The sequence below is a fragment of the Dipodomys merriami genome, unplaced genomic scaffold (assembly GCF_024711535.1).
Source record: "Dipodomys merriami isolate MVZ:Mamm:240054 unplaced genomic scaffold, mDipMer1.0.p SCAF_2, whole genome shotgun sequence".
NCBI lineage: Eukaryota > Metazoa > Chordata > Mammalia > Rodentia > Heteromyidae > Dipodomys > Dipodomys merriami.
The window spans coordinates 64,678,786-64,705,271 of record NW_027203381.1 but is presented as its reverse complement, the minus strand read 5'-3'; the positions used below and the strand labels follow the sequence as shown (position 1 = coordinate 64,705,271).

The window sequence follows — 26,486 nt, the reverse complement described above, 5'->3', positions numbered from 1 at the left end:
CTTTGAGTTTTTGTAAGAAAATTTACATCCTTGTTGTTTTACAAACTTTATCATGGACATTTTCACTAAGTTCTAAGACAAAATAATATTTAAAAACTGGATTTACTAATTCTTCACAAATGGTCTATGCAAGTATTTTTTCTATTCTTTTACTCCATATTTAGTGGCATTCCTACTCATCTGTTAACGTTTTGTCCTCAGATTATAATCTAAGCGAGATATGACTGCATCTAAAATATTAACACCAAGTTCTCAAGATCACCCAGTATCAGATGTGTTTATGTCTCTCCAGTGGTTGTATGGATCTTTTCAGTTTGTAATTAAATATATATAGTATATTTGTAATATATATATTTGAAGGATTGTCATTTGTAAAGTTTTCCATAGTGTCTTTGGCAGACTGCAATCTTGCTCTTAAAATATTTCTACCTAAAAATGGTAAAAAAAAAAAAAAAAAAAAAAAAAAATTGTGGGTGTTGGTACTGGAGTTCTATCTCAGGGCCTTTTGCTTATTTGGATTTTTCCACTCAAGGCTGGCCCTGTACCTTATTTTGTCTTCTGGTTTTTGCTGGTTAACTAGAGATGTTTCTCGGGTTTCTGCCAGGGCTGGCTTCTAATCACAACCTTTTAAATCTCAGCCCGAGAGGCTAGGATTACAGGCATGAGCCCCCAGTGTCCAGCTGGTAGACAAATCTTGAACCTTGCTAATTTTGTAGGTAGTGCAAGAACTTTCTATTTGGAAGCAAAGAATATATAAATTTTCCTTTTGTGAAGATGATCTTAATCTTCCATCACATTTTAACTATTAGTTGAATATGCCTATCAAAGGATAGGCCCTGATTATTCATCACACTGAGGTATACACCTTTCTTTGAATAAATATCATGGTAAATGTCCAATTATTCACCCCATTTGCCAGTTTTCCAAATAACGTATTGATTCCTATCTGCTATACAGAATCTGTAAATTTTTTTTTTTTGGTTCGGTCATGGGGCTTGAACTCTGGGCCTGGGCACTGTCCCTCAGCTCTTAGCTCAAGGTGAGTGCTCTACTACTTGAGCCACAGTACCACTTCCTGTTTTCTAGTGGTTTATTGGAGGTAAGAGTCTCTTGGACTTTCCTGCCCGTGGTGGCTTTGAACTGTGATCCTCAGATCTCAGCCTCCTGAGTAGTTAGGATTATAGGCATGAGCCACTGTGGTGTCTGGCAGAATTTTATTTTGCTCCCCAAACAAATAATACCTTTCCGAGTCCCCTTGTGCAATAAAGAAAACACAAGACACAGAACACTGTCTTAACAAATGGATGACTTTATTAAGAGAGAAGGACAAGGTAGGTAATCACCCCAGTCACGCCATCCAGGAAAACAAAGGACATAGACTTACGTATACAATACTTTGGTTTAAAAATTATCCTTATCATGTTCAACCTGATATTTGAAGAAGCAAATGTGGAACATAAACCATGGAAACACAAGCTTGCATAGATGAATTAACATAGACAAGGAAGGCTGGAGCCTGGGAGAGTGCCTTCATGATGTTGACCACCTCAGCCTCCCAACGCAGAAAAAGTAACCAGCACCATGTTCCTCATCTTCCTTGATGAGTTATGAGCAAGAATCTGTGCTGCAGGAAGGTGACGTGAAACAGACTGATCCACCAGTTTAATTCAGATGGGTACGTGCCTGCCCACCAGGACCCACCCATCACCTTTAAGGCATCCACATTGCTTCCCTCACAGTATCTGTCACTGAATCTCTAGATAGGCATGTGGTTTGGGGTAGTGTGCTTTCCAGCCTCAGACAAGCAACTGTATCCCATCAAGGTTCTGTCTGGCTCCATGAAATAGCTACTTCAGAGCTGCTTCCTCCCTTTGGGGCTTGGTTATATACTGATGAGTACTTGAGATAACATTGCTTTTGTTGTATGAACATGATCCAGATTCTGAATATTAAAAGGGTGCTTACCAAAGAACTGGAAGTGTCTGGGCACTTCTTAGTTCTCTCTCAAGGGATTATTTTTCCAAATTACATGACAAATGGCAGCATTACCTGGAATGGAATTTCCTGAGCAACTTGATTTGTGAGCAAATTCAACATTTTAATTCAGCACCTTTTCAAAATACATTTTGCTGGGCTAGATTCTTCTTAGGGGAAACCCTACATTACAGAGAATTCTCATGTTATTCCCTGCTATACTTTCTTTTTATTTACAACAGCTCATGTGAAGAATACTGGCTTGCCCAGAAGAGGCAAGAGGAAAATTGGCCTTTCAGTTTACAAGGTCTAAAGTTACAGTCTAATCAGAAGTATAAAAATTCTGACACCTAAAACTATCTCACAAAACTTAACAGGAAGCATTTTAGTGGCTATGGTCCAAAATTCAGTGTGTCATATCACATTCTCTCATCTGTCTTCTCTTTAGTGTCCTAAATCTTTATTCTCCTGAAGGAAATATTACTTGACCCCTGCCTTGGATCCTACCCTCTTGCTATCTTAACCACAGAAACGAATAATGGGGCACTAAATTACAAAACAGTTCTGCCCTGACTGGAAATAAAAGTCATCACAGTGCTGGCCCCCCTGTCATGAAGTTCATCAAAAAGAGAAAAAACAAATTAATTCCAACTTTGTGAAGATACTTAAAAGAATACTACTTAAGCTATGAAGAACATGTTAGTAAGCAGGCAGTGTTTATACATATATATATATGCATAATATATACGCATAATATATATATATATGCATATAGGAAACAGAGTGGCTTTCAGGGCTGGACATTTCCCAAAGATGAACACAATCACTTACTAGAACCTTTAAAAACCATCTTGGTATCTCATTTACAAACGTTTTCCTGGGTAATTTTCTCCTAAAAAGTAGAAAAACATAACAGTCTGTAGCACATCAGAAATCTTCCATTTCAAATGAATGCACGGTGTTTGATTCTCTCTCTTTTTTGGGTTAATGGTAAATAATCATTTCAATACACAAAAGGCATTATGGAAATGTTTACAGTATGAATGTCTTCATTCACAAAAGAATCCTTAGAAACATCTACATAGTCCTTATTTTAAAAAAGGAGAGAGTCAGAAAACTCAATTGTTCAGAAAGTGATTGCCTGGTATGAAGGAAGGTTCTACCAGGATTTTCTTGCTCCTCCTCCTACCAGTCTTTCTGGTCATGTCTTTGCAATTCAGGGAGCTGAAATGATGTATTTGTGAGTGTCACATCAGCAGAAATATCTAGAGGGAGAAGAGGCCTTATGACAAGGAAGCTTGGGAATCATCTGTGGGTTTTATCAATGACAGCTGACTGTCATTCACATACAGCAGTATATACTGAGCTCACACAAAGTCAAATTAATTTATGGCAAACCTGCTCCTCACTAACATTGCTGGCATAAAGTTCAGAGCTCATCAGGAAAGTGAGTCTGTACTATTGACATTTTCCCAGTTAACTCTCATTGACTCAAGTTCCCCAAAAGTATCTTTCAGCATTCCTAATGACACCTGTTAAGTGCCAGGAAAAGCAATAGCCTCTGCTCTTCCCTTTAGTAAGTAGTTTTACATATATCATTATGGACAAAGGAGATTGTTCCAGCAAGAATTAGCATGACCCTATTCCTGTTCAGCTTTACCAGGATCATCTGTAGTTTGCTCCTCTCTGCTCATAAACACGATCACAGATTAAGAAGGAACAAGATAAACAAATATAACTTCAAAACTCATGGGCACCAACAGATACGAGAAAAGGGGAGCATTTTCCAGACTTACTCCTGGATGAGCAGAACATAATGGACATAATACATACTCTTTTGCAAAAAAGATCGGGGGGGGGGGGTTTGAGTCTTTTTTAAAGGCTGCAGGATATGGCACAGTATGTACAGTAAAATCTACTTGACCAGTGTTGCTTTTCAAAGTTAATAGTCGCTACACCAATGCCATCTACCTAAAAGGGAACAAGCCTTTAATTCAGATTCTATTTTGTCCTTAGTAATTCCACTGATCGACTCAAGGTTCTCATCTTTTCTTATGCAGTCACCAGTCATCTTTCAAGAAAATTGAATAACAAACATTCTTGATATTTTTCAGAGATGTTTTTCCTTTCTTCTTCTTTTTGAAAGGCAGCATTCATTAAAAATCAAGGCCCTAAAAAAATGCTAACCACTTACGTGGTAAACAATGCACCATATTATAATAAATATCTGCAATTTGGCACAACAAATTTAGAGAAGATATGACACTATTAAAAATAACTATTGGCTAAAGCAAATATAAAAATACTATTACATTTTTATACTGACATGTTGTGTATATGAAAAAGATGAAAACTGTCAGCAATGAATTTAGTTACCAGCTTGTTAGGTTTCCAGCCAGAACAAGGAAAGGCAGAGGTGGCTGGGTCCAGAATTTCCTAGAGTTCACGGAACACGAGACTCATGGTCACCATTCTGAAAATAGTTTCCTTCTACGAACATTTATCCATATTTCTTTTTAACTTAGATGTTTCCCTGTGATCAAAATCACATGGCTCTTGTTACTGTTTTGATGTTGCAATTCATTAGTGTCCTGCAGGCCATTGTAAAGTCAAATTGAGAAAATTCAGTGCTATACATATTCACTTTTTTAGAGCATGTGGAGAAACCAACCAGTCTCTCAGGAAAATAATTACATCTAACAATAGCTTAAATTCAACCTCAAAATTATACCAGAGATTTTTGTTCTGTTTTTTCATGTTAGACATTTAAGCTGACTTTTACCTGATCTCTTGCCTAGGCAATGATTTACAAAAGGCCAGGTTCTGGAAGAGAGAGAATATATGTCAAGTAGCTCTAAAAGCCAGGCCCCTTAACTTGGTGGTAGGGCTTGGCTTCCAGAGAGCAGAAACTTAGAAGCAGAAAGAACTTCTGCTATTGGTATTAGTATAATAAATAACTCGTAATACATTGTGGTCCTAAAAATTAAGTTGCCTGTGTTCCAGCAGCAGGAATAGGAATATAATAAATGTGTCCATACTGATGACAAAGTAAATGCAAAGTAAAAAGCAGGAAACATTGTGAAGATAGGCAGTTCATCAGAACACAACTGTTAGTTGTTTCTGCCATTTCAAAAATAATTATTACATTGGAATGAAATAGCATGAGAATATGCTGACAGCAGATGTCTAGTGAATTACTGATCCTCTTAAAAAAGTGTTTGCTTTACAAAAAATAAAGATAAAATATTTCAAAATCCTAATCTTTAAAAAAAAACTAACAAAAAGTAACAAGTTTTCAATACTGACAATGAATTGGCTGTCACAAGGGCACCGCTATATGTGGTCATTCACTAGCAGCTGAACCCTAAGAACTCTGGTGTGGTAGGTGGCCTAATATCTTTATGACTGAAGTGTGCCCAGCTGACATTTCACAATAAATATGATTGAATAAAGCACATGAAGAGCCAAGAAAATGTGGAGTTTCAAAAGTAAAACTGATCACTATATGAAATAGAAAAATAAACATTTATAAAGTAAAAATATGGCAAAGAAATGTTGTCCATTTGCCTAATTATCAAATAAAAATACAAGTGTGTTTTCTGGGTTTAGTTACCATTTTAAAGCATGAATAAAAATCACAGGGCAGATAAAGAAAAATATAGCTATTACTTTAAGTCACCAAGTCTGTGCTTGGGATATTAACATCTCTACCTGTATATGGACTCAAGACCAGCCTTCATTTTTGTCTTCCCTTTTTTAAATGAAGACTTTCCTATATTCATTTCATTATAACTGGTTAAGTCCTGTTATTTTTCCCTTTCCTCCATTTTCTCAAACTGACCACACAAATTAAGGTTTCATTTCTTTCCAGATTATCATTTGCCTACAAAATAACTCTCAGGTGCCTTTTACTTAAGTCTCTACAATAAAAAAGAAACTTTATGAAACAAAACCTCTTTCTCAAAATGAGAAATCCAAATCCACTCTGAGAATTTGTATGAAATACCTTCCCTGAATTCTGCCCAATATTTATAGACGGTCTGGAAAATAAGGCAAATAGAAGGCAGTTCCCAGGACAGGAAAAATTAACAACTCAGTTCCCAGGACAGGAAAAATTAACAACTCTTTCTCTAGACACATATATTTCTTTCCTAAATAAATGCCATATTGATATGCAAAATAAATGACAGATTCATATAGTGAAAAAGAGCAGGAGGTCAAGCTGAAAGAATTATTAATGGTTTGATTGACATGTATATTAACAGAGAAGTATAGGTAAATAAACATGTCTGTGAGTTTGCAATCATACCCACTAAATTGCTAACAGAGAGGGCACCACTTGTAAAAAAAATACACTGTGTAGGACCAAATATTCAGTAAAGAACTACTTCATAAAGTTCAACTTCATGACGAATTATTCTAATTATTAGGTGGGACATAAAACATTATTGAGAAGTTGTCAACAAACACTGTTCTATCTTTTTTTTTTTGGTCGGTCGTGGGACTTAAACTCTGGGCTTGGGTGCTGTCCCTCGAGCTCTCTCCCGCTTGAGCCACAGCACCACTCAAACACTGTTCTTTTAAGCAAGAGGCAACCTTCAGTCAATAGCCAGAGAGACTCTACAGAATCTTCTCTTTTGAAATGATCTTCTAATTCCACTTCCCTTAGCTCTTTCTAAAAGTAAATGTTAAACAAAAGATATAGAGACTGTTTTTTTTTTAATTTTCAGTTGATTTTGCAGATGTGTAAATTAATATTTCAGTGAAATAATTTTTGGCAATAATGTTCTTTGCTTGGTGTCTTCTGAAAGCCTTGCTATTGCAGATGCAACAGCACAGTACGTGTTAAATATAGAATACAGACCAATTTTCCCAGTGGTGCTTATTAATATACAAAACCTCTACCGGTTCCATGTATTCAGAACAGTAATTTCAAATGACCCTAGTGTTTCTTTTTTTAAATACTTCATAGTTATAATATTTTATTTTCCTGAGAATAAAAAGTAAAAGCTCTGTCCTTCCAAACATCTAATGCACCAGGGGCTACCTCTTATATTCTTTAATTCTGTGGTGCAGCCAACTGTTACCTTTTACTTTAATTCTAACTGCTACATAAAGCCTAGTCCCCAGGTGTCAATACTCCATGCTAAACAAATATCATGTTACAGAGCATTTGGAAACTATATCCCAGGAAATACACATGTAGCCTAGTGGTGGCCAATATCCAAAAGCTACATTTTCTTATACTGCCCAAGTGATCAGAAATAGCAAAATCATTTGACAGGAATTGAAATTATTGATAGTAAAAAAAATAATAAACCCCAGGAATGCAAACACACAGGGGGATAAAAACTAATGTGGCATAAAATCTGTTTCATCCAGATATGTGCTACAGTGAGTCCATTTTCAAGGCCGATTCCTAGGTTTTTACTGCTTGTAATGGAAACCTGGGTTGGAAACAGAAAAAGCAAAAACAATTAGGAAAAACATATCTCTAAAATCTCAGCAAATTTCCTCTACTTAAGCAAAGAAATTTATCTTCATATTTATGTATTTCAAGTGGTTCTTTTCTTTGTTTTTGATTGTAAAGTATCTATATACAGAATCATTTTTTATTTTAATATTATCAATGTATATGTCCAAAAAACAAAGACCAATGAACACAGCATTTGAAATGGAAAAATACCAACTATTTCCATTAACTGGGGATGGTGAAATGCCACAAGCTGATGGGAATTATGACGAGTGAACTGGGGGTTTTTTTGTTTTTTTGTTTTTTTGTCGGTCGTAGGGCTTGAACTCTGGACTTGGGCGCTGTCCCTGTGCTTTTCAGCTCAAGGTGAGCGCTCTACCACTTGAGCCACAGTGCCACTTCCGGTTTTCTAGTGGTTTATTGGAGATAAGAGTCTCTTGGACTTTCCTGCCTGGGCTGGCTTTGAGCTGTGATCCTCAGATCTCAGCCTCCTGAGTAGCTAGGATTACAGGTGTGAGCCACCGGCACCTGGCTAGTGAACTGTTTTGATAAATGTGTTCATAATGTCCAACTAGCTCCATCTTTTTCAAAATGTCTTTTAGTTTCAATATTAGGTGGATATCAACTGGGGAAGGAAATCTTTTAAAAAATGTAAATATCTGATATTCCTTTCTCAGAGATTCTGATAATCAGTAAGAAATGTAATTTCATTGGTGCAACAGTAACTTAAAGGACAGCAGACATGGTAATTTAAAGGAATTTGCAAAACTGCCATTAGGTTTGGAAAAATACAATGAAAGTACCATTTGATAAATCTTTAAAAATTGTATCATAACAGATCTGTTAACAAGACCTAATGTTTGTAAAGTCTACCGCAAACTTCAAAGTTCTCATCTTATGTGATCTTAACAACTCTGGATTAAATATTTACATTGCCTCTACTTTGCAAATGAGGATGTTAATATAAGAATGTATCTCCTTATTTGAGTTACAACGTTCATAAAAATACATATATGTATGTATATCTGTGAGAACTATTCCTTCCATTTTTAAAGGGACAATCCAATTTAGATGTTTATGTTATGTCTTTACTTCATTCTTCTCTGCATGAACAGTTTATGTGGTGTGTAAATGCACATATGTGAACTCTAATCTGCAGACAAAGGCAGAGGGAAATTAGGATTCAGTACAGACTGATAATATTTTGTCCACAATACTAGGAACACAGCTATTTTTCATATTTCAGAATTTTCAGATATTTGGAATATTTGCATAGACTAATAGCTAAGCATCCCCAACCCAAGAATCTGACATGTGAAATCCTACATAACACTAGCATTCAAAACATCTCAGAATTCAAATTTCCCTATTAAAATGCTCAAGCTGTAGAAAAAAAAAAACAGCCCAACAGATGTAAGTGAGAGTTATAATTACTTTATAAGGCTAAAAAAACTATAATCTTTCTCCATTGGAAAATCCAAACACATAGAAAAATCTTGCATTCACTTTGAGGTACTTTGCATTTTACTTTTTGCAATTTGTGTTTTAAAAAATAAGGAACAATATAGTGATGTAGAAAAAGACAATTTAATTTTTTACTCCAGTAATGAGAAGACAGCACTTGATTTTTTACAACATGAAACTTACAAAAGATGTGAACTGTAAAAAAGAAATAAAAAAGAAAAAAAAAAAGATTTGATTACATACTCTTCTTACCTTTATGAGAGGACTCTGATTTTGAGAAGTGACGAGTAGAATTGTGCTGGTTTGTAAAGTGAGTATAATCTGGACCCTCAACTTCTGTCACTGTAGCTGGGGGTGGCCTGAAGAAAAGCCAAATTTAAAGAGTCATCTAGGCAGTAGAAACTACAATCACACCTTTATTTGTGTTACAATATATTTTCTGCAGAAATCAAAAGCCAAAATGTTCTAGAAAAATCTCAGTTCCTAGATAATTGCCTGAACTTAAATCAATTATTTTACCCTATTCTTCCTGCATTTTGATTAACATAAATTCAAGCAAAACAAGTATTTTCTCAGCACCTAGTATGTCTGTAGCCCTGTGCAAGACAGGGCTATGACTTCTCCATTTTAAAAAACATTTACTTTGTTCTGCTAGGCTTTACCAAGAAAAAGAAACAGGAAGAAACAAAAGAACAGAAGAAAAGAAATTTACCAAATTAAGGAAGGAAAAAACAATGGAGTCAGGAAGATGAGTGGCCAGCTAAAGTGGAGGGAGATAAGGACTTGGAAAAACAAAAATTCACAGTCCAATTTCCTTTGTCCACCAGGTGGCAAAATAGGTCTGAAAATAGATTCAACTTGCTATAATACATACATTGGTAACTTTTTATATCAAAAAGAAAACACTAAAACTGAATTCAAACTTTTCATTAAACATTATTATTTTGGTACTTAATATCGATTTTTTTCAAATATTTCATATTGATAAAGATTTCAAATCAAAACCTCTCACTGTGCTAGGTACTGGTGGCTCAGGCCTATAATTATAATCATAGCTACTTGAAAGGCTGAAATCTGAGGATCATGTTCAGAATCCAGCCCAGACAGGAAAGTCCATGAGACTCATCTCCAATTAAACAAAAAAAAGCTAGAAGTGGAACTGTGGCTCAAGTAGTATAGTACCAGCCTTAAACAAAAAGTTAAGGGACAGCACTCAGGCCCTGAATTCAAGGAACCAGCACAAATAAACACCCTCTCATTCCTTTTTTTCCCCAAAGATATATTCAAGTTTTATACTAAAACATAGAACCAGGTGAAGTTAATATTGTTTTGAAAGTATAAAATATAATAAGTCAGTTTGGTACTGTGGTCTCTGCAATATAAAAATCAGGCAAGAGCATTCAAATTTTTCATCCTATCCCAAGCACTGGGAAGAAGGGGTATAAACCTGTGTGGATAGTGAAGAATGCCTTGCTGTGAATTCTACATAGATTAACTCAATTAATTCTCAGTGCAAGATCCAAGTCTGCATGGTAGTTAGGAGGTACATATTTCAGAGGTCAAAAACATAAAAAACACATACATTTAAAAGGACAAAGTGATGCCTTGATACACATATGTGTTGTGTATCACATAAATACATTTATCTCCTCAAACATCTATCATTTCTCAGTGGTGAAAGCTTCGACACTTGACTGCCACTTTTCAAAATGTAGAGCTTACAGCTGCTACCTTGCAACTCTCCTGTGCAACAGCATACCAGACCTTCTTGTTCCCATGTAACTGCAACTTAATTCCTTTCTCTGTTCAGTATTAGCCTATTCTCCCCAGCCATCTTTCTGTATTTCATGTTTTCTCCTCATATTCCAACCATAAATTCTTCTGAAAAGTCACTATGAGCAAAAAGGAACAAAAGAGGCTCCTTCTCTGGTCTTGAATGCTGACAACAGAAGTGTAAAAACAACAGTTACTCCTAACTACAACCCAAGACTTCCTAAGAGAAGTCAGGAGGTATACACACCTCAGGTATGTATGAGAATGCAAAAAGGACACAGACTCAAACAGGAATGAGTTTGGGCATGTTTAAATTGGGCATATTTAAATGACATGCACCAACACTGTAACCATAAAGATATCCAGTAACAATTTAAAATCTGAGATTTTATTTAGGAAGATGGTTAATCTCCTGTCTCTCTAGCGCAGGTTATAAATACATAAATGCTGAAGTGCAGAGATAAGAATTGGTCCTCAAGAAAAAAAGCCACAATGTTCTGGATACATCTCAGTTTCTACAAAATACTACTATCTGACTTATGAATGTGATCCAATGAAGTTTAAGAATAATACTGTAAGACTCGATATAATACCACCTCAAAATTACAGATTTTTTTTATCTCTTCTCTAAAGAAGTCTTCTCAAGCAACTGATTTCTCCTAACTTACCTAAAACATCACTTCTTCACCCTGCTTTTCAATGAAAGTGTCATCTTACCTTGCTGACCTGTCATTCTTAGAACGATGAGATTCATCACTCTCCTTCGACTTTGGGTATGTTGATTTAGCTGATTTTGACTAGAGACAGAAAAAAAACAAAACACACATACACACAAATAAGGTTTAAGAAATACACCTATCACATCAAGCTTTTCTTCAGTAATTTTAGCTTACTTTTATTTAAGCAATAAGGCACTTTTATAATACAGCCATTCAAGTTAAAAAAAAGGCTCTCAGCAGATAGCCAGACATACAAACATGCCACCCCACAAGGCCACAGATTATGAAGAGTTGTGGGGGGAGGGAAAGTGGAAGAAAAATGAGGGAGGTAACAATGTTCGACAAGAAATGTACTTATTACCATCTGTACATCACCTTGACAATAAAATTAAGTTTAAAATAAAGGCTGCATAACAACACATAAGAACTGGAAGATTAGGTTTGGGATTTCAAGTTTTCTTTTGTACATCTGACTTAGGAATGATGATTTTTCAACCAGACAACTAAGGCATATGTAAATCAACACTCCACTAAAGGAACAGTACCAGTACCAATCATATGATCTGTTAATCACAGACGTCATAATGTTCCTAGCAATGTGTTTATCCCCCTATGACTTTTCTGATTTATTAACCATAAAATACTTGTTCTTTTCTAAAGTTAACAAAGAAGCTGAGTAACTGTGGCAAAACGCATCTGACAAAAGACCTTGAATATTTAAAGAGTAACTTAGAGCTAAGTAAACCTAAGTAATGTGGAAATCATACTTTAACACTGAGACTTGGTAACTGAGCAAGAGGAAACAGTATAGCAATAATTTCAACATGTCTTCTTTTGCCTTACGACCATTACTGAGACTGTGAGGTAGGACCAGGGACCCAAGGGAGGACTCAGAGAGAAGAATGCTACACATCAACTGGATCATGGATGCATAAACTAGGTTGCAGTGTGACAGTCGCATTGTAAACTCCCTTCTAAAACAGGTTTTACTGCATGAATTATCTTCCCCTTCATCTGTTCTTGTATTCAACTTGATCTTTTATGTGTTCGCTGTTTATAATTTGACTTAGTGGGTAAGAGCCCTCTGTATTTCCACATTGGTCCAGAATGATATGCTACATGTACAAAGTCACTGAATTTGCTAAGTTAAACTTGAAATCGCTACATACAGCAACAAAATTATTTCAGAATGAATTGTAGTCATTGTCCATTTTGTTACCTGACTAATGAGAGAAAAGACAATAATCAAGACACATGCTAAACAGTTCTGGTATTGCGATATAAAGTAATGACTGTGATGATAGCATTCAGTCAGTCTTCCATAAATGAAATTATGACAAATCAAAAAAGGACCAGCTAAGGGAAGAGATGCAGAAAAATGCAACACAAAGACCAAGTAGCCAGAGAAACAGTATGTCTCTAAGATGCTGAAAGCATGTGAAATGCTGCCTTTTCTCATGACCTGAGTACATGAAAAATAAGGTAATTCAAGACCAGAGGCATCTGCATCTCAGCTGTCAAAATGCACAGAATGAATTTTCCTAGTACCAGTTGCAACTTTTACATTGCTGTCTTCAGGAAATTTTCACAATAAAACATTAGATTCATATGCAATAAAGATCATTATGCATTCCCTAAATACATTTGGAAAACTTACCCTAGTAACACATTACCCTCGTTAATACATTTTTACTATTATTTTTAATTAAAACAAAATAAAACAAAACACACACCAAAAAAATTCTACCTTTGATTCGGGGTCATGCTTTCTTTTGTCCAAAGAGGACCTCTCCCGGTCTTTGGCTTTTTTATAAGCTTTCTTTTCTTCAGCCATGAGAAGGCGAGCAATTTCCTAAACAAAATCCAGTCAATACCATTACCTACAGAGTTAGCATGGAAATTACTGGGATGTTTACAAAGGAAGAGCCTATGAAGCTCTCTGACATGAACTCACCTCATCCTGGGCTACCTGAGCAGCTCTCATATCCACCTGGGTAGCCTGTAAAGCAGATACATGAAAGTGATTTAATTGGAATTTATGCTTTATATATTTTTATGTTTTTATCGTAAAAAGAATGCACAGAGGGGTTACAGTTCCATGAGTAAGGTCATAAGTTGTAAAGTTCATTTTCAACATAGTGTCTTGTACATCTCTCATTGTTACAATGGGTCAATTTGTATCCTTATTTCAGCACTTACGCTTTATATATTTTTTTAAAATCTTATATAAAATAAACTGGCACCAGGTGCCAGTGGCTCACACCTGTAATCCTAGCTATGCAGGGAAGCTAAGATCTGAGGATCGCAGTTCCAAGTCAGCCCAGGCAGGAAGGTCTGTGAGACTCTTATCCCCAATTAACTACCAAAAAGCTGGAAGTCAAGCTGGAGTTCAAGTAATAGAGCGCCAGCCTTGAGCAAAAAAGCTCAGAAACAGTGTTGAGGCTCTGAGTTCAAGCCGCAGTACTTGCAGACACAAAAATTAATTAAAAAAAGAACTGACATAAAAAGTTAGCTGTGTTTAGCACTGCTGAAGTTGCTAATACTCTGCATACGTTCACTGGCCAGAGCAGAGCCATATTTGATCAAATTCTACACCAGATTCTTAAGAAAATTTCCAGAACTTAATAATGCAGAACTAGGTACATAGCTGTGTTGCTAATTCTGCCTCAGCAAGTAAAACTGGAAGTAACTGAAGTAACAGTCCCCCTCTCCACCAGGATACATCCCATACCTTCAGGAGTATCTAACACCGCAGATAGTCTACTACGTTTTGTATACTCACATACACAGAGCTAGGAGAAAGCTTAGTTGACAAATGAGGTCCCAAAAGATGAACAATATTAAAAGAACACATATAGCACTATGTTGTTATAAAAGTTGGTAGTTATTTTTTCTGGGCTTTCCACTGTACTTTTTGGACTACAATTGGCCCTGGTCATTGCAACCACAGATTTAGTTATGGATAAGGAACCAACAATACACAACACCCACTGTCTATAGTTCTGAACTGATAGAGATTGAGCCATTACATAATCCTAGTATAACATTCACAATGTAACTGAACTGTTAGTCGAGACACACACAAAACAAACAAACAACAACAACAAACCCTACTGATTCACCTGAACAATTTTCTGAAGGTGCTTACCAAAAGTTCTTCTTCTTGCAGTTTTCTGGCAATCTCAGCATCATACCATTCCTGATCCCTGTGGGTCCCTCGCGATGGAGTTGAGATAGCTTCTTTCATCACTCTTGTCTTCATTCCTAAAAGAAACTCCATACAATGAGGCAATCGTAAACCGATACAAAAGTTTCCCTTTATTATCTATAACTGACCATACAGCCTCCACACCAGAATTTAGTGTGGAGTACATCTCAAATATACTTTTCCAGAAGCATGAGATTGTTGATAACCAAACAGTCCTGATAAAAAAAATCCCTCTCACATAGCTTCTTCAACAGCAGAAACATGCACGAAATCTCCTTCACAAAACAGGAAATGGAAGTTTAAAAGTCATTAAAAAAAAGAATTTAAAGAAAAAGAAAATGAAACAGCATCTTTTGCAAGGCTATTCATCAAGACAGGAGGGAATGAGAAGCCTCTTTCTAGTTCCCACAGCTAATTGTCTCACTAAAGAGGAGACAGGAAGACATCTGCAAGTTACCTGAAAGTATCTATTAGCCCAACAGTAGCTTCTGATTTGATAAACACAATGGCTCTAAATCCTTCACATAGTATTCACCATCTAATGTCATTACTAACTTTTAGGGAAGACATAATATACAAGAAATATGCACTGACAGAATCCTATTTCTCTTGGGAAAAAGGAGTATGAGGGGACTAAGAAGTCCTGCAATTCTGGCTTTTTACTTTGAAATATTACAGATATCATTTTTTTTCTTTAGTGGCTACTAATTACAGCAACTGTTAATGCTTGTTTCCATTTTGTAGGTGTTTCCCACATACCCTATTATAAATTATAATTACTACAAAGCATAAATGTATTGTGCTCAAAAGTCCAAATATATTAAATGTAATGAACAGTATCTGGAACATTCAGTAAATGGACACAGAAAGGAGAAAATGTACTCATGACTACCTTATCTCCTTATGTCAGTAGTGCCAACTGCCACTGACATACAAACATAATAAAATTCCTCAGGAGTGCTTTAGAAATAAAAAGGTATCTGTCCAAACCCCCAGACATTCTAATTTGAGTAGCATGGATGAGCTCTGGCCTTACGTAAGTTTGTTTCAAGACTTTCTAGTTGATTCTTATTTGTAGTAGGAGTAGTTGAAACTACTATTAACTAAGTAATAGTTGAAATCACCTCCATCAAAGTACATTAAAATGATTATCAAAAAGTCTCATGATACTCAATTCACTCGTTAAAACACACATGCACACACATCTGTGCACATGTGTACACGTACACACACACACACACACACACACACACACACACACACACACACACACACACACACACACACACAGTCCATCTTTGTGAGGGTTCAATTTAGCATGGTGGAAAATTCAAAAGCCCAGACTTACATGCATTTACGGTTACTGTTTTTTTAAAAAGTGAATATAAACCTGAGTTTCTTCGCTGCAGAATTATTAAGAACCTGATTATACAGATCACTTCAAATCATCTCTAGAGCTATTGGTCTTATGCTATATTATGCTATGCTGGGTTTACCCTATATTTCTGACTGGTTTGGAAAAGAAAAAAAAAAAGTAAATGCACCCAAGAACAAACTATATATAAACAGGATTTACACCTCTGGAGTACCTTAAATCTATCTAGAAAGGCAGATTATTGGGAAAGTAAATAAAACTACATGAGGAAATTAGCACTGGGAGAGAACAGTGGACAAATATGCTGTTGTATCATCCTTTAATCTACAGAACAAGGCAGTTCATTAGTATGTAATGTCCTTCTTTATCTCCTCACTAATTTTAATTTGAAGTCTATTTTATCTGATACTAGGATTGCTACTCCAGCCTGTTTGTGGGGGCCATTTGCTTGGTAGATTTTATTCCAGCCTTTCATCACTTTCGGAATATGTTTTTGTAGGAAAGGTACATCTCTTGAGGACAGTAGACAAATGGATCCTGTTTTTGATCCAACTAGAGATTCTATGCCATTTGATTGGAGAGTTAAGTCCATTAATGTTGAGTTAGGATTGCGAGGCCTTTGGTAGCTTCTGTCATGTTATCCACCTTCTTAGGGCTGTGTCACCGAGGTTCTGCCTATTTATCTGATTCTTTCTTTGGGGGCTGTTTGTCTGCCTTCATCATGTTCTAGTTGGCTATGTGTAGGCTATCTTTAAGTATCTTTTGTAGTGCTGGTTTATGAGTAGATCAAGAAAATATGGTACACACACACACACACACACACACACACACACACACACACACACACACACACACACACACACACACACACACACACACACACACACACACACACACACACACACACACACACACACACACACACACACACACACACACACACACACACTGGAATTCTATGCTTCCATCAGAAAGAATGACACTGCCCCATTTGTTAGGAAATGAAAGACTTGGAAAAAAATCATATTAAGTGAAGCCAGTCCCAAAGAAATTTAGGTCTCATGGTTTTCCTTATTTGCAATAATTAGTATGCATATACAATAATTATCAGATGAGCTGAAAAGCTCAAAAGCTATGTACATATGTCCACATAAGATGATCCTAAATGAAATGAACCCCAAGATATGGACACAATAGGTCTTTATTGTTACTGTTTTAAATGTACTGTGTTATTTCTTTTTTGTTTGTTTCCTTTATATATTCTTCCCCCTATGGCCTATCCCCTGTTGTCACTGTACTTGATTTTGGTACCCTGCATCTTATACATACATTTGTCTAATCTGGGGGGCGGGAAGGGGAATAAAATGCTGAAACAAGGAGACAGGATGACCCATTGCAATAATGATACCCACAGGACAGTATACTGAAAATGAACTTTACAAATTTAGGCAGGGGTGAGGGGTGGGAGGGGGTTGAGGAGGGAAGGCATAGTGGGACAACAACAGGGAAGGGGTAACAATGACAGACAAGTAATGCACTCATTGTCTTACTCATGTAACTGTAACCCCTCTGTGCAGCATGTTTATAATAAAATACAACTTTCTAAAAAGGCAGTTCAATGTACAATCCACAGCCTCATTCATAATAATATAATATGCCAAACTTCTCCCATTTTGCTATCTATATCTAATAAAATGGTAAAGGAGGAAGTGCTTGGATTTTAAGACATTAACCTTTCTTCACTAGGGATGAAGATGTGTTTCAAATGGTAAGAATGCCTACCTAACAGATGCAGAGCCCTGAGTTCAAAAGACAATATACTCTAACAAGTCAGAATTAACCAAGAAAATATTCTGCTTTAAAATCTATGAGAGGGGGGCTGGGAAGGTGACTCAGTAGTAGAGTGCTTGCCTTGCACACATGAGACCCTGGGTTCGATTCCTCAGCACCCCATAAGCAAAAAGAAAAAAGCCGGAAGTGGCACTGTGGCTCAAGTGGTACAGCGCTAGCCTTGAGCTGAAGAGCTGAGGGACAGTACTCAGGCCTAGAATTCAAGCCCCACGACCAGACCCAAAAAAAAAAAAAAAAAAAATCTATGAGAGGAAAAGAAGGGATGACATTGGCCCAAAAAAAAAAAAAAAGCAGTCTTTACCTCACCCATGTAACTATAACCCCTCTGTAATTACACCTTTATAACTATAAAAAAGGTAAAAATCTACCAAAGACTTGCTTTAATTCTACCAAATATACAATGAGTGAATGTTTTTAATTGTTTTGACAAACTGACAAGATTATAACCACTAGCAGTTTAAAAAAATGACAATTTGGAAAATTCAAAATACTCAGAAGGGAAGTAATTCAAATCCTTGCTGTATCATTGGAATTGGTAATTCTCATTAAATAGAAAAATCTCAGAGCACTGAATTCTTGAACTTACACGAGTTCTTACTCTTCATAGTTCTCACTGTTCTTCAGGTGATTAATAGTTCTATAAACCCACATAAGGAACCACAGTAGCACCGTGAGAAGCAGTCATTACAGAAACAGAGATGTTTTTAAAAATGATTTTAAGGCATGGTGAATTGTAGGTTATTAACTTGAATGGCTGCCTTCATTTTGACAGCCTAAACCTCCAATGGGTGTGTGTGTGCGCGCGTGTGTGTCTGTGTGTGTGTGTATGTGTGTGTGTTTCAGGTGGGACTCAAGACCCAGTCCATGCTAGGCAGTGTGTGAGTGTGTGTGTGTGTGTGTGTGTGTGTGTGTAGGTGTGTATGTTTCAAGTGGGACTCAAGACCCAGTCCATGCTAGGCAGTATGTGAGTGTGTGAGTGTGTGTGTGTGTGTTTCAGGTGTGACTCAGAACCCTGCTCATGCTAGGCAAACACACTTATGACCAGCCACAGCCCTTAGAAACTAATCTAATTGTCCCTTGTTTTCCTGTTCATCCTTCAGTGTGAGAATACAACTTCCCCAAATGAATACAAATAAAGCATCCTTTTTAATGCTTCAGAATGAGATCGATTGCTGAAAGTACTGCACGATAAATTTATTCCAAGGTTGAAACAAAATTATACGGTGACTAACAGATTTGCTATCATGTAGGAATATTTTTAAGTCATCTCACATGTAGGGAATGTCACAGGACATTTGAGAAACAATTGATAGCACCAAAGTGCAGATATTTTCTGGCCTTGAGAGAATAAGAAGATAACCTGCAAAAGTGATAAGCTTATTTAAAAGTGTAGTTCAACAGAGAAATGTGTTTCCAAAGTTAGGTATGATTTAATTGCCCAGTAAGAAGTTAACCAATCACCTATTTAGCTTAGCGATTTAGTTCTATGTTACTTTTTCAATTGAGTATGGATGTTGTTGTGTAAATGCTCTTGGAACAAGCTTTCTCCTCCTTCTAGATTCTTCATATTGAGTAAAATAAAACTTTGGGTTGTGCTAATAGCCTTAAGAACTTTGGTTTGATGGGGTCTCTTTTTTTCTGTTTTTTTGTTTGTTTTTTGCCCCCAACAGCAAGTACACAGTATGACTCTTTTGAACTACTATTCCAGAAAGGTTGCAAATTCAATGGCCTGGAAGGGTAAAATTTGTAAGGCGAGTTGAATGTAAAATAGCGAATACTTCACAATTCACGTTTTAGTCATTTTAATACTGACTAGCTACACCGTTTTAAAAACTCTTGCAGTATAGCAAAATAAAAGAGCATTTGCCTATAGTTCCAGTACTGGGGCCTATGGGTCAGTTTACTGTCATGCTTCCTAAACCCACCCTTCAGTATAACTAAAAGCCCTGCAGGTGAACAGTCCTTTAGAGCACATTTCCAGAGTCAAATTCATACAACCAGAATAGAGCTCAATGTAATCACCATTTCTTGCCTCCCCAAAACAAGTCTTTTTTTATTGTTGTTGTTGGTTGTGGGGCTTGAACTCTGGGCCTGGGCGCTGTCCCTCAGCTCGTGAGTATACTACCACTTGAGCTACAACGCCACTTCCAAAACGTGTCTTTCTTAACTTTAACACATATACCTACTCCAGATAGATATTACTTTCTTTTCTATTCTCCACTGTTCTTTCTTTATATCTCCCTAACACATCTCTGATTTGGCAAGTATTTGTTTACATATCCATCATCTTGGCTTAACCTTCTGAGGTTCAGATTCAAGCATAAATCCCAAAACAAATGTATTTGTGGTAGACACTCAGTTTGGCTTGCTAACCTTAATTTTTCCTTGTAATGAGGTCCTTCAATCAGAGATAATATGATAGGAAAACCAACTGAATCAACCTGAATCTGAATCCTGGAAACCAGCTTCCCAGCCACAAGTAAAGCATAACTAGGCTATAGCAGGTGCCACCTTTATATTCTTTTCCCCATAACCTTTCCATCTCTGTAAAACTTCCTTGAGAGTTCAATAAAACCAGGATGGTGAGTAGGGTCTATTAAAACATCAGACAGTGTAATGTTATGACATCATCTTAGCCACAGGGAAAGTCTCACCTCAGATTTGTTCCCACAGCACAAAAAGCAATTAATTCCTATGTTGATGACAGACTTCAGAGTTAAGTCTTAGAGGTGCCAAAAACTTAAGACTCAAATCTAATCACTTCATTTACAGGTTCCAAGAACTTACATTTACTGATACTTTACAAACAACATCTCCAGTTACAATTTGAGAAAGAGCATAAAATGTAACTTAAAGCAATGTCTTTTAAACTTTAACTTTATAAGAATGTATGTCTAAAACATGCCCAAACTGACCCAGAAAATATACCTTGTCAGGGAGCAGCCTATTTTCTTCCTATGTTGAAAATAATCTGAGGCCCAGAATTTGGAAATATTGCCTTAAAATATTTGACTACCCAACCCCTCATTTTACAAATGAGAAATATGAAGTCAAGAAAATGGAGCTCTTCCAACATATCAGCATACAAACACCATTAAGTCATTATCACTAGATCTTTTGGGTTCACTGAAATAAAACCAGAAATTCAGAACATTTGATTAGGTATGAGAAGCCCTGACATACAGTCCCCTCAAATGAAGAAATGCAGAGGTTTGAGCATGTTCACCTGATGCCTGGGCCTGGTAGAACCCTCCTAGAATTCAATATATCTTCACTGGAAGAACCTCTGAGGAATCTGTATATCCTCATCACAGAAGGAGAAAAGCACAAATGTTTTCCTTGCTCCTCCAGACCTGCATAGTGTTTGGCTTCAGGATTTGTTTCAACGAAATGCGTTCAAACCACCGAGGAAGAAAGGTTGCTTAAGATGCTCATAAAATGCATTGTATAATGTATACATGTAAAACCAGGACTTCCAATGGGGCCACCCTTTATTACCTGGATCATGGAGGTGGAACAGTTCTCTCTCTGAGAAGGGAGGAGTCCTGGGCCTGTGTTTTCTTTCTCTGTGCTCACTTTGCCCATGGTCCCTCCCATATACAGCTTCCTTGTAGTGAAGCCCCGATTTCTGTGAGGACTTGGGTGAAAGTGGGTCTTGGTGTCGGGACTGCTTTTCTCGATTCCGAGTTTGATGGCCAGTGTTAGCATTGCAGTCATCACACCCAGAGCTCAGAAACACCTCACCACTAATCCTGGGAAGAGGAGGTCTCCGCAACCTCTCTTGACCAGACCGTTTCCTTTCGTGCTGATCCCTGGTAATTTGGGGATCATCCCTTACTTTTCTCCAATTAGCAGATGTCAGGGATGTCTCTGATGAACCACGTTCTTCCAGCTCTTCCAAGCCCTCTAGTGGATGTCTTGCTTTCTCCTTCATCTGCTTCACAGTTTGTGCATCATTTTGTGGTCTATGAGATCTTGAGCATCCAGAACCCAATTCCCTGGCCCTCCTTGACCTTGGTAGGTCTGAGAGAAGGTAGGGGGATGTGAAAAATAAAAATGCAGATTAACTTAATGAGGGAATGAACTCATTACACAGGGGAAGTTGGGGCCCAAGTTTAACATGATTTAAAAAATGGGGAAAAACTGCTTTATCCATCTCAAAATGGAGAAGAGGGGATGAGCATTCACTGGAATGGTCTATGCACACATGAAAGTTTCTAGATACATAGCCAAAATGATTAAAAAAAATAAAAACTAAAATTAAGTAAATTAAATTGGAAAGAAAAACTTGATCAAGATTAGGGAGAATCAACAGAGTGTATTTATATTTGCCAATAACAAAAAAAATACAGTCGTTAAACACTGAATTCTACTTTATAAACCAATCTGGAGCCAATGTGTATAGACACTCAAGAGTTTTATTTTTAAAAAGACTCTATTTCCTTGATAGCCTTTCAAATATCCTTATTAGAAATAAAATGTACATCACAATATTACTAGTTTCTACCTAAGTTAGAGAAATGGTCCCTATGCCTTCCCCTTTCATGGGGCCAAAATAAACCAGCTATTTCAGAGAACTGTCTTATATTGTAGTTCAGTGTGGAAGAGGATGGAAGATAACTTTAAGTGAGTAAATGACCCTGTTATCTAATTTTCTTCTTGATTTTAGCTGAACCTTGGCAGAGAAAGAGAAATGCCAAAGTAACATACATAAAAGGGGTTATTTCCAAAATATATTTCAAAACTCATGACACTGTCTTCTTTGTATAAAAACAGAAGCATTGCTAAATACATGTCCTCAAGCTTAGTGCAAACTTCAAATTTGCACATACATCTATGGCAGCTTTGTCAGGTCTCATTTACACACAGCGTATTATAAAAATCAAGGAAGTAAATTAACATGCACTTTGCAAGAACATGCTAATATTAATATTTTTCTACACTCTTTACTATATTTTGCCAATAATAAAAAGAAATGCTAATCCACGGAAGAGTACTAATATATGTAGTCTTCAGGAATTAACCATTTGCTGACTCACAAGTGAAAGAGAAACTAAAATTTGGTAACTGGGTAAGAGGGCTGTATTTTCTTAGGTTTTAGACCTCTGAATTGTTTTGGCTTATTGCTTTTGATCATGGAAATCTGATAAAACAACAGATAGGGAAGGATGTGCTTAGCCCAACATTGACCTTCTAGCTTCCACTCAAAAACCTCAGTTTCCTCTTACATTTTCCAGAAGGAAATTTGTTTCACAGATAAGTCCAGATTAAAATCTGTCTTCTATACAATCTGCAAGTTATACAGTTACCTCTATTACTTATGGTTAAATGTGTATTATGCATAAAATCACAAGTAAAACAACAAATTCTGTGACTGGGAAAAAAAGTTATCTTCTGTATTAAGCTAACTTGTAAGTATGTCTTCACAACTGAAAGAACTGGCCACTGCAGTGAATTATTGTTACTCTGTGCACATTCTGAGAATAAGGCTTTACAGTGCCTGTTCAGAGTTGTATGAATGCAATATACCTTTAAGCCTAAAAGAAACAGACAGGGTTTTGTTTCAACATGAATTTGTGAAGCTGTTTCTGTTTCTGTTTTTCTTCTTACACAATTAACTAATCCATAATAGTTTTACTTTGGGGAAATATGTTGCACAGATTATTAGAACTATCTTAGATTTTTCAAAGTGTAATTATATATATTTTTAATAGATCAGTTATTGTGATATCTTTACATCAAAGAGGTGAGAAACAGATGTAGAGCATTTACTTGAATCCTTTGGCACTGTTGAGAATGTTTCTTGTGACAAAGTTATTTGGCAAATATAATTAACTCCTTTTTTGCCAATACATATATATATATAAACACATATATACATACAGATCTATATTTTAAAATTGGTTCCATGTTTGTCATTCAAGATGGCTTGTTTATAAAAACAAAACATTCACATTTAACATTGATAAATAGATAGGACCTGAGTTTACACATCCTTCACCAAAATTACAATCGATTTTTTTCAACATCTATGTGAAGGCTCTAATTTTAGAATTCCATTTTCTAGATGAGATTAAAAGGCTTAAAAATTATAGTAAGTAACTTTGTTAAAATTTTAGTTGTAAGACAAAGAAAGAACTTGAATCACAACCTTGTATGACTTTAAAGACCAAGACTTTCAAAAGAAAATCATCAATATGGTAACACAGGGTAACTGGATTTGAAAGAAAAACATGGATACACAAAAATAATATATACCGTTTCACAATTTATATGCATTTTTTTATGTTTTGGGTAATTTCAAATTTATAGATCATTTTTAGGATTTATTCAGGCACACATAACAGCTGAAAGGACAATCAATCTACAAGGTGTGATTATTATGTAAGTAAGGCAAAATCAAACTACTTAAAAAGATAGAAAAATACAATTACAGAATATGCAGATGTGTTGGGAAAGAACCACTGCAAAAACATAAGGACTGCTTTGTAAATATGGAGAATTCATTACGGTATTGTCTTTGAGGCATTCAACCTGGTCTAACTCCATGGAATATAAATGAGAACATGGTCAGCAATATATAGTCTCTCAATAACCACAGCTGAGGCGAAAGGAATCCCACAATCTATACACAAACATAAGCTCACAAGGTCCCTACTTCCTGTCCTCAATACTCTCTCAGTCTCCCACAGGCATAGAAGCCACTCGCTACAGGTTCACTAAAATAAATATAGAAACATAGCTGGAGCTATGTTTGCATAGCTCCAGCTCTAGAGCTATGAATCAGGATCACAGTACTCAAGTCAAAGCAAACAGGCTTAAGTCTCATTTCAAGATATCACAGGCTTTAACACAGGCAGGTTAACATTAGTCTCTTCACATATTTTACTACTTCTCATCCTCTTGCTGTTTTTACAGACTTACAAGCTCAAAATAGTTACTTTTACTTATAGTAAACATGCCTTTAAAAAGTAACCATATTTTGAAACCAAAGAGTAGTTAACCCCTTACTTTCTGGTCTCTAGTATCGCAAAATATGATAATATTCTTTCTTTTTAAACGAACTAATATATAATTTGATCAGAAACACTAGCAAGTTTTTATATATGAGAGAAGAGACCATCAAGCATTAAATAATGAATCTATTTACTGAACAGACCATACAGCTTAGCTCTGATAGGCAAGACTAGGCAAGACTTGAAAGATTATACTCGGTGATGCTACCTTGTACATATGCATGATTTTCACTCTACTCACAAAGGACGAATACTTTTTTTATTTTTTGAAGTGAAATGACAGAACAGATCATCTCAAAATCTTTTGTTCTCTACAAGTTATCTTTAGGTTTTGTTCCTTGGTAACTCTGCAAGTATGTGAAGCTGAACTTCATTAAACAGAAAATGAAATTCAGGAAATGTCTGATAAATATTTGAAAAGATCTCAACTAGGCTTGTTAAGTATTCATTTCCCAACACATTTTGAAGATAAAGAATCACCATCACCACAACCACTAGCATCACAGCACCATCACCACACTGCAAAACTTGGTATAAAAAGTAAAACCCCAGAGGTTTAATTTCCTTCAGAAATTAATCATGATCGTCAAACATGATAGCATCAAATCCAAAAAATAAACAAGAACAGTAAATCTCAAAGCTTAATATGGTGTGTCATCAGAAGGTTAAATCACTGGCCTAAGTTTGAAAGTCAAGAGCATGAGAAAAAGCTATGTTACCCATTAACTGATGCATAAGGTACTTTCTTTATTTAGAACACTGCTAATTCAAACTCAAACAGCACTGTCCAGACTTCCTTGAGAAAGGCAAGAATAAAGACTCACCTGCCACTGCACAGTGACAGTAGTGGCCTCAGCACAGATTTCATTCCAAGTGGTACATACAAAGCCATTCTCAAGATTTTAGTGTTATAAAAATGGCTGTAATTGTACAAGTAAGGAATAGATGAACTCACCAACATTAAATAGAATACTCTCACAAATCTAAATGTACCCAATGCCTGAGTATAAGAGAACTCTCCCCAGGTCCCTATGGTCATTTTACTGACAAAATTAAAGGGATATCTTAGATGGGTCTAAGAACAGAATAGATTGGATGGGTCTAAGAACAGAATAGATTATGATGTGGGTATTGTTACCTCCATCTTCATAGTAGTAATTATCTCCATAAACTTTGGCTCCAGAGAACTCTGGAATGTGTTTCTTTCGCTTTTTTTCTTCCTGTAACTCCTTTTCTTGCAAAAGGCGAGCTATATCCTACAAAGACAAAAGGGAATGGAAATAAATGTTTAGCAGGAGTAAGCTTGATAAAACAGAATCTGACATTCTACTGGAAAATTATTACATGCTCTATTCATAGGTTTTCAGACTTCTGGCCACTAATCGCTGTTATTCAAACATCATAGACTACTCAATAGTTTGGATACATAATCTAGTTAACTTTTCTTTCCCAAATGAAATTTAAATCTAACTCAATCTAAAGATTTTCAAACCTAGCCCAGGCCACAGCAGGTTTACAGCAGAATTTTTTAAGATACTTATTTGTGGTCCTTCCTTCTAAGCTGAAAATCAAGTAAGTCTGGTTAGGAAGTCTCAGTAACTTATTCATTTGGAACTTTAGAAACTATATTTAC

General features: G+C 36.2%; 1 protein-coding gene across 3 annotated transcripts in view; it reads right to left on the bottom strand.

Moving 5' to 3' along the window:
- Positions 1-1,289: 1,289 nt before the first annotated feature.
- The window catches only part of Ccdc50 (coiled-coil domain containing 50), a 63,617-nt gene continuing 38,420 nt past the window's right edge, over positions 1,290-26,486 (bottom strand). For 2 of the 3 annotated variants that reach the window (XM_070029832.1, XM_070029833.1), the window contains exons 5-12: positions 25,992-26,109; positions 21,336-21,860; positions 14,552-14,667; positions 13,358-13,402; positions 13,151-13,255; positions 11,402-11,481; positions 9,164-9,270; positions 1,290-7,421 (exon numbers count right to left, since the gene is read on the bottom strand). In XM_070029832.1, coding sequence (XP_069885933.1) covers positions 7,402-7,421; positions 9,164-9,270; positions 11,402-11,481; positions 13,151-13,255; positions 13,358-13,402; positions 14,552-14,667; positions 21,336-21,860; positions 25,992-26,109 — 1,116 coding nt within the window. In that variant the 3' untranslated portion in view covers positions 1,290-7,401. The remainder of the gene's footprint in view (positions 7,422-9,163; positions 9,271-11,401; positions 11,482-13,150; positions 13,256-13,357; positions 13,403-14,551; positions 14,668-21,335; positions 21,861-25,991; positions 26,110-26,486) is intronic. The other variant, XM_070029834.1, reaches the window with a different exon arrangement.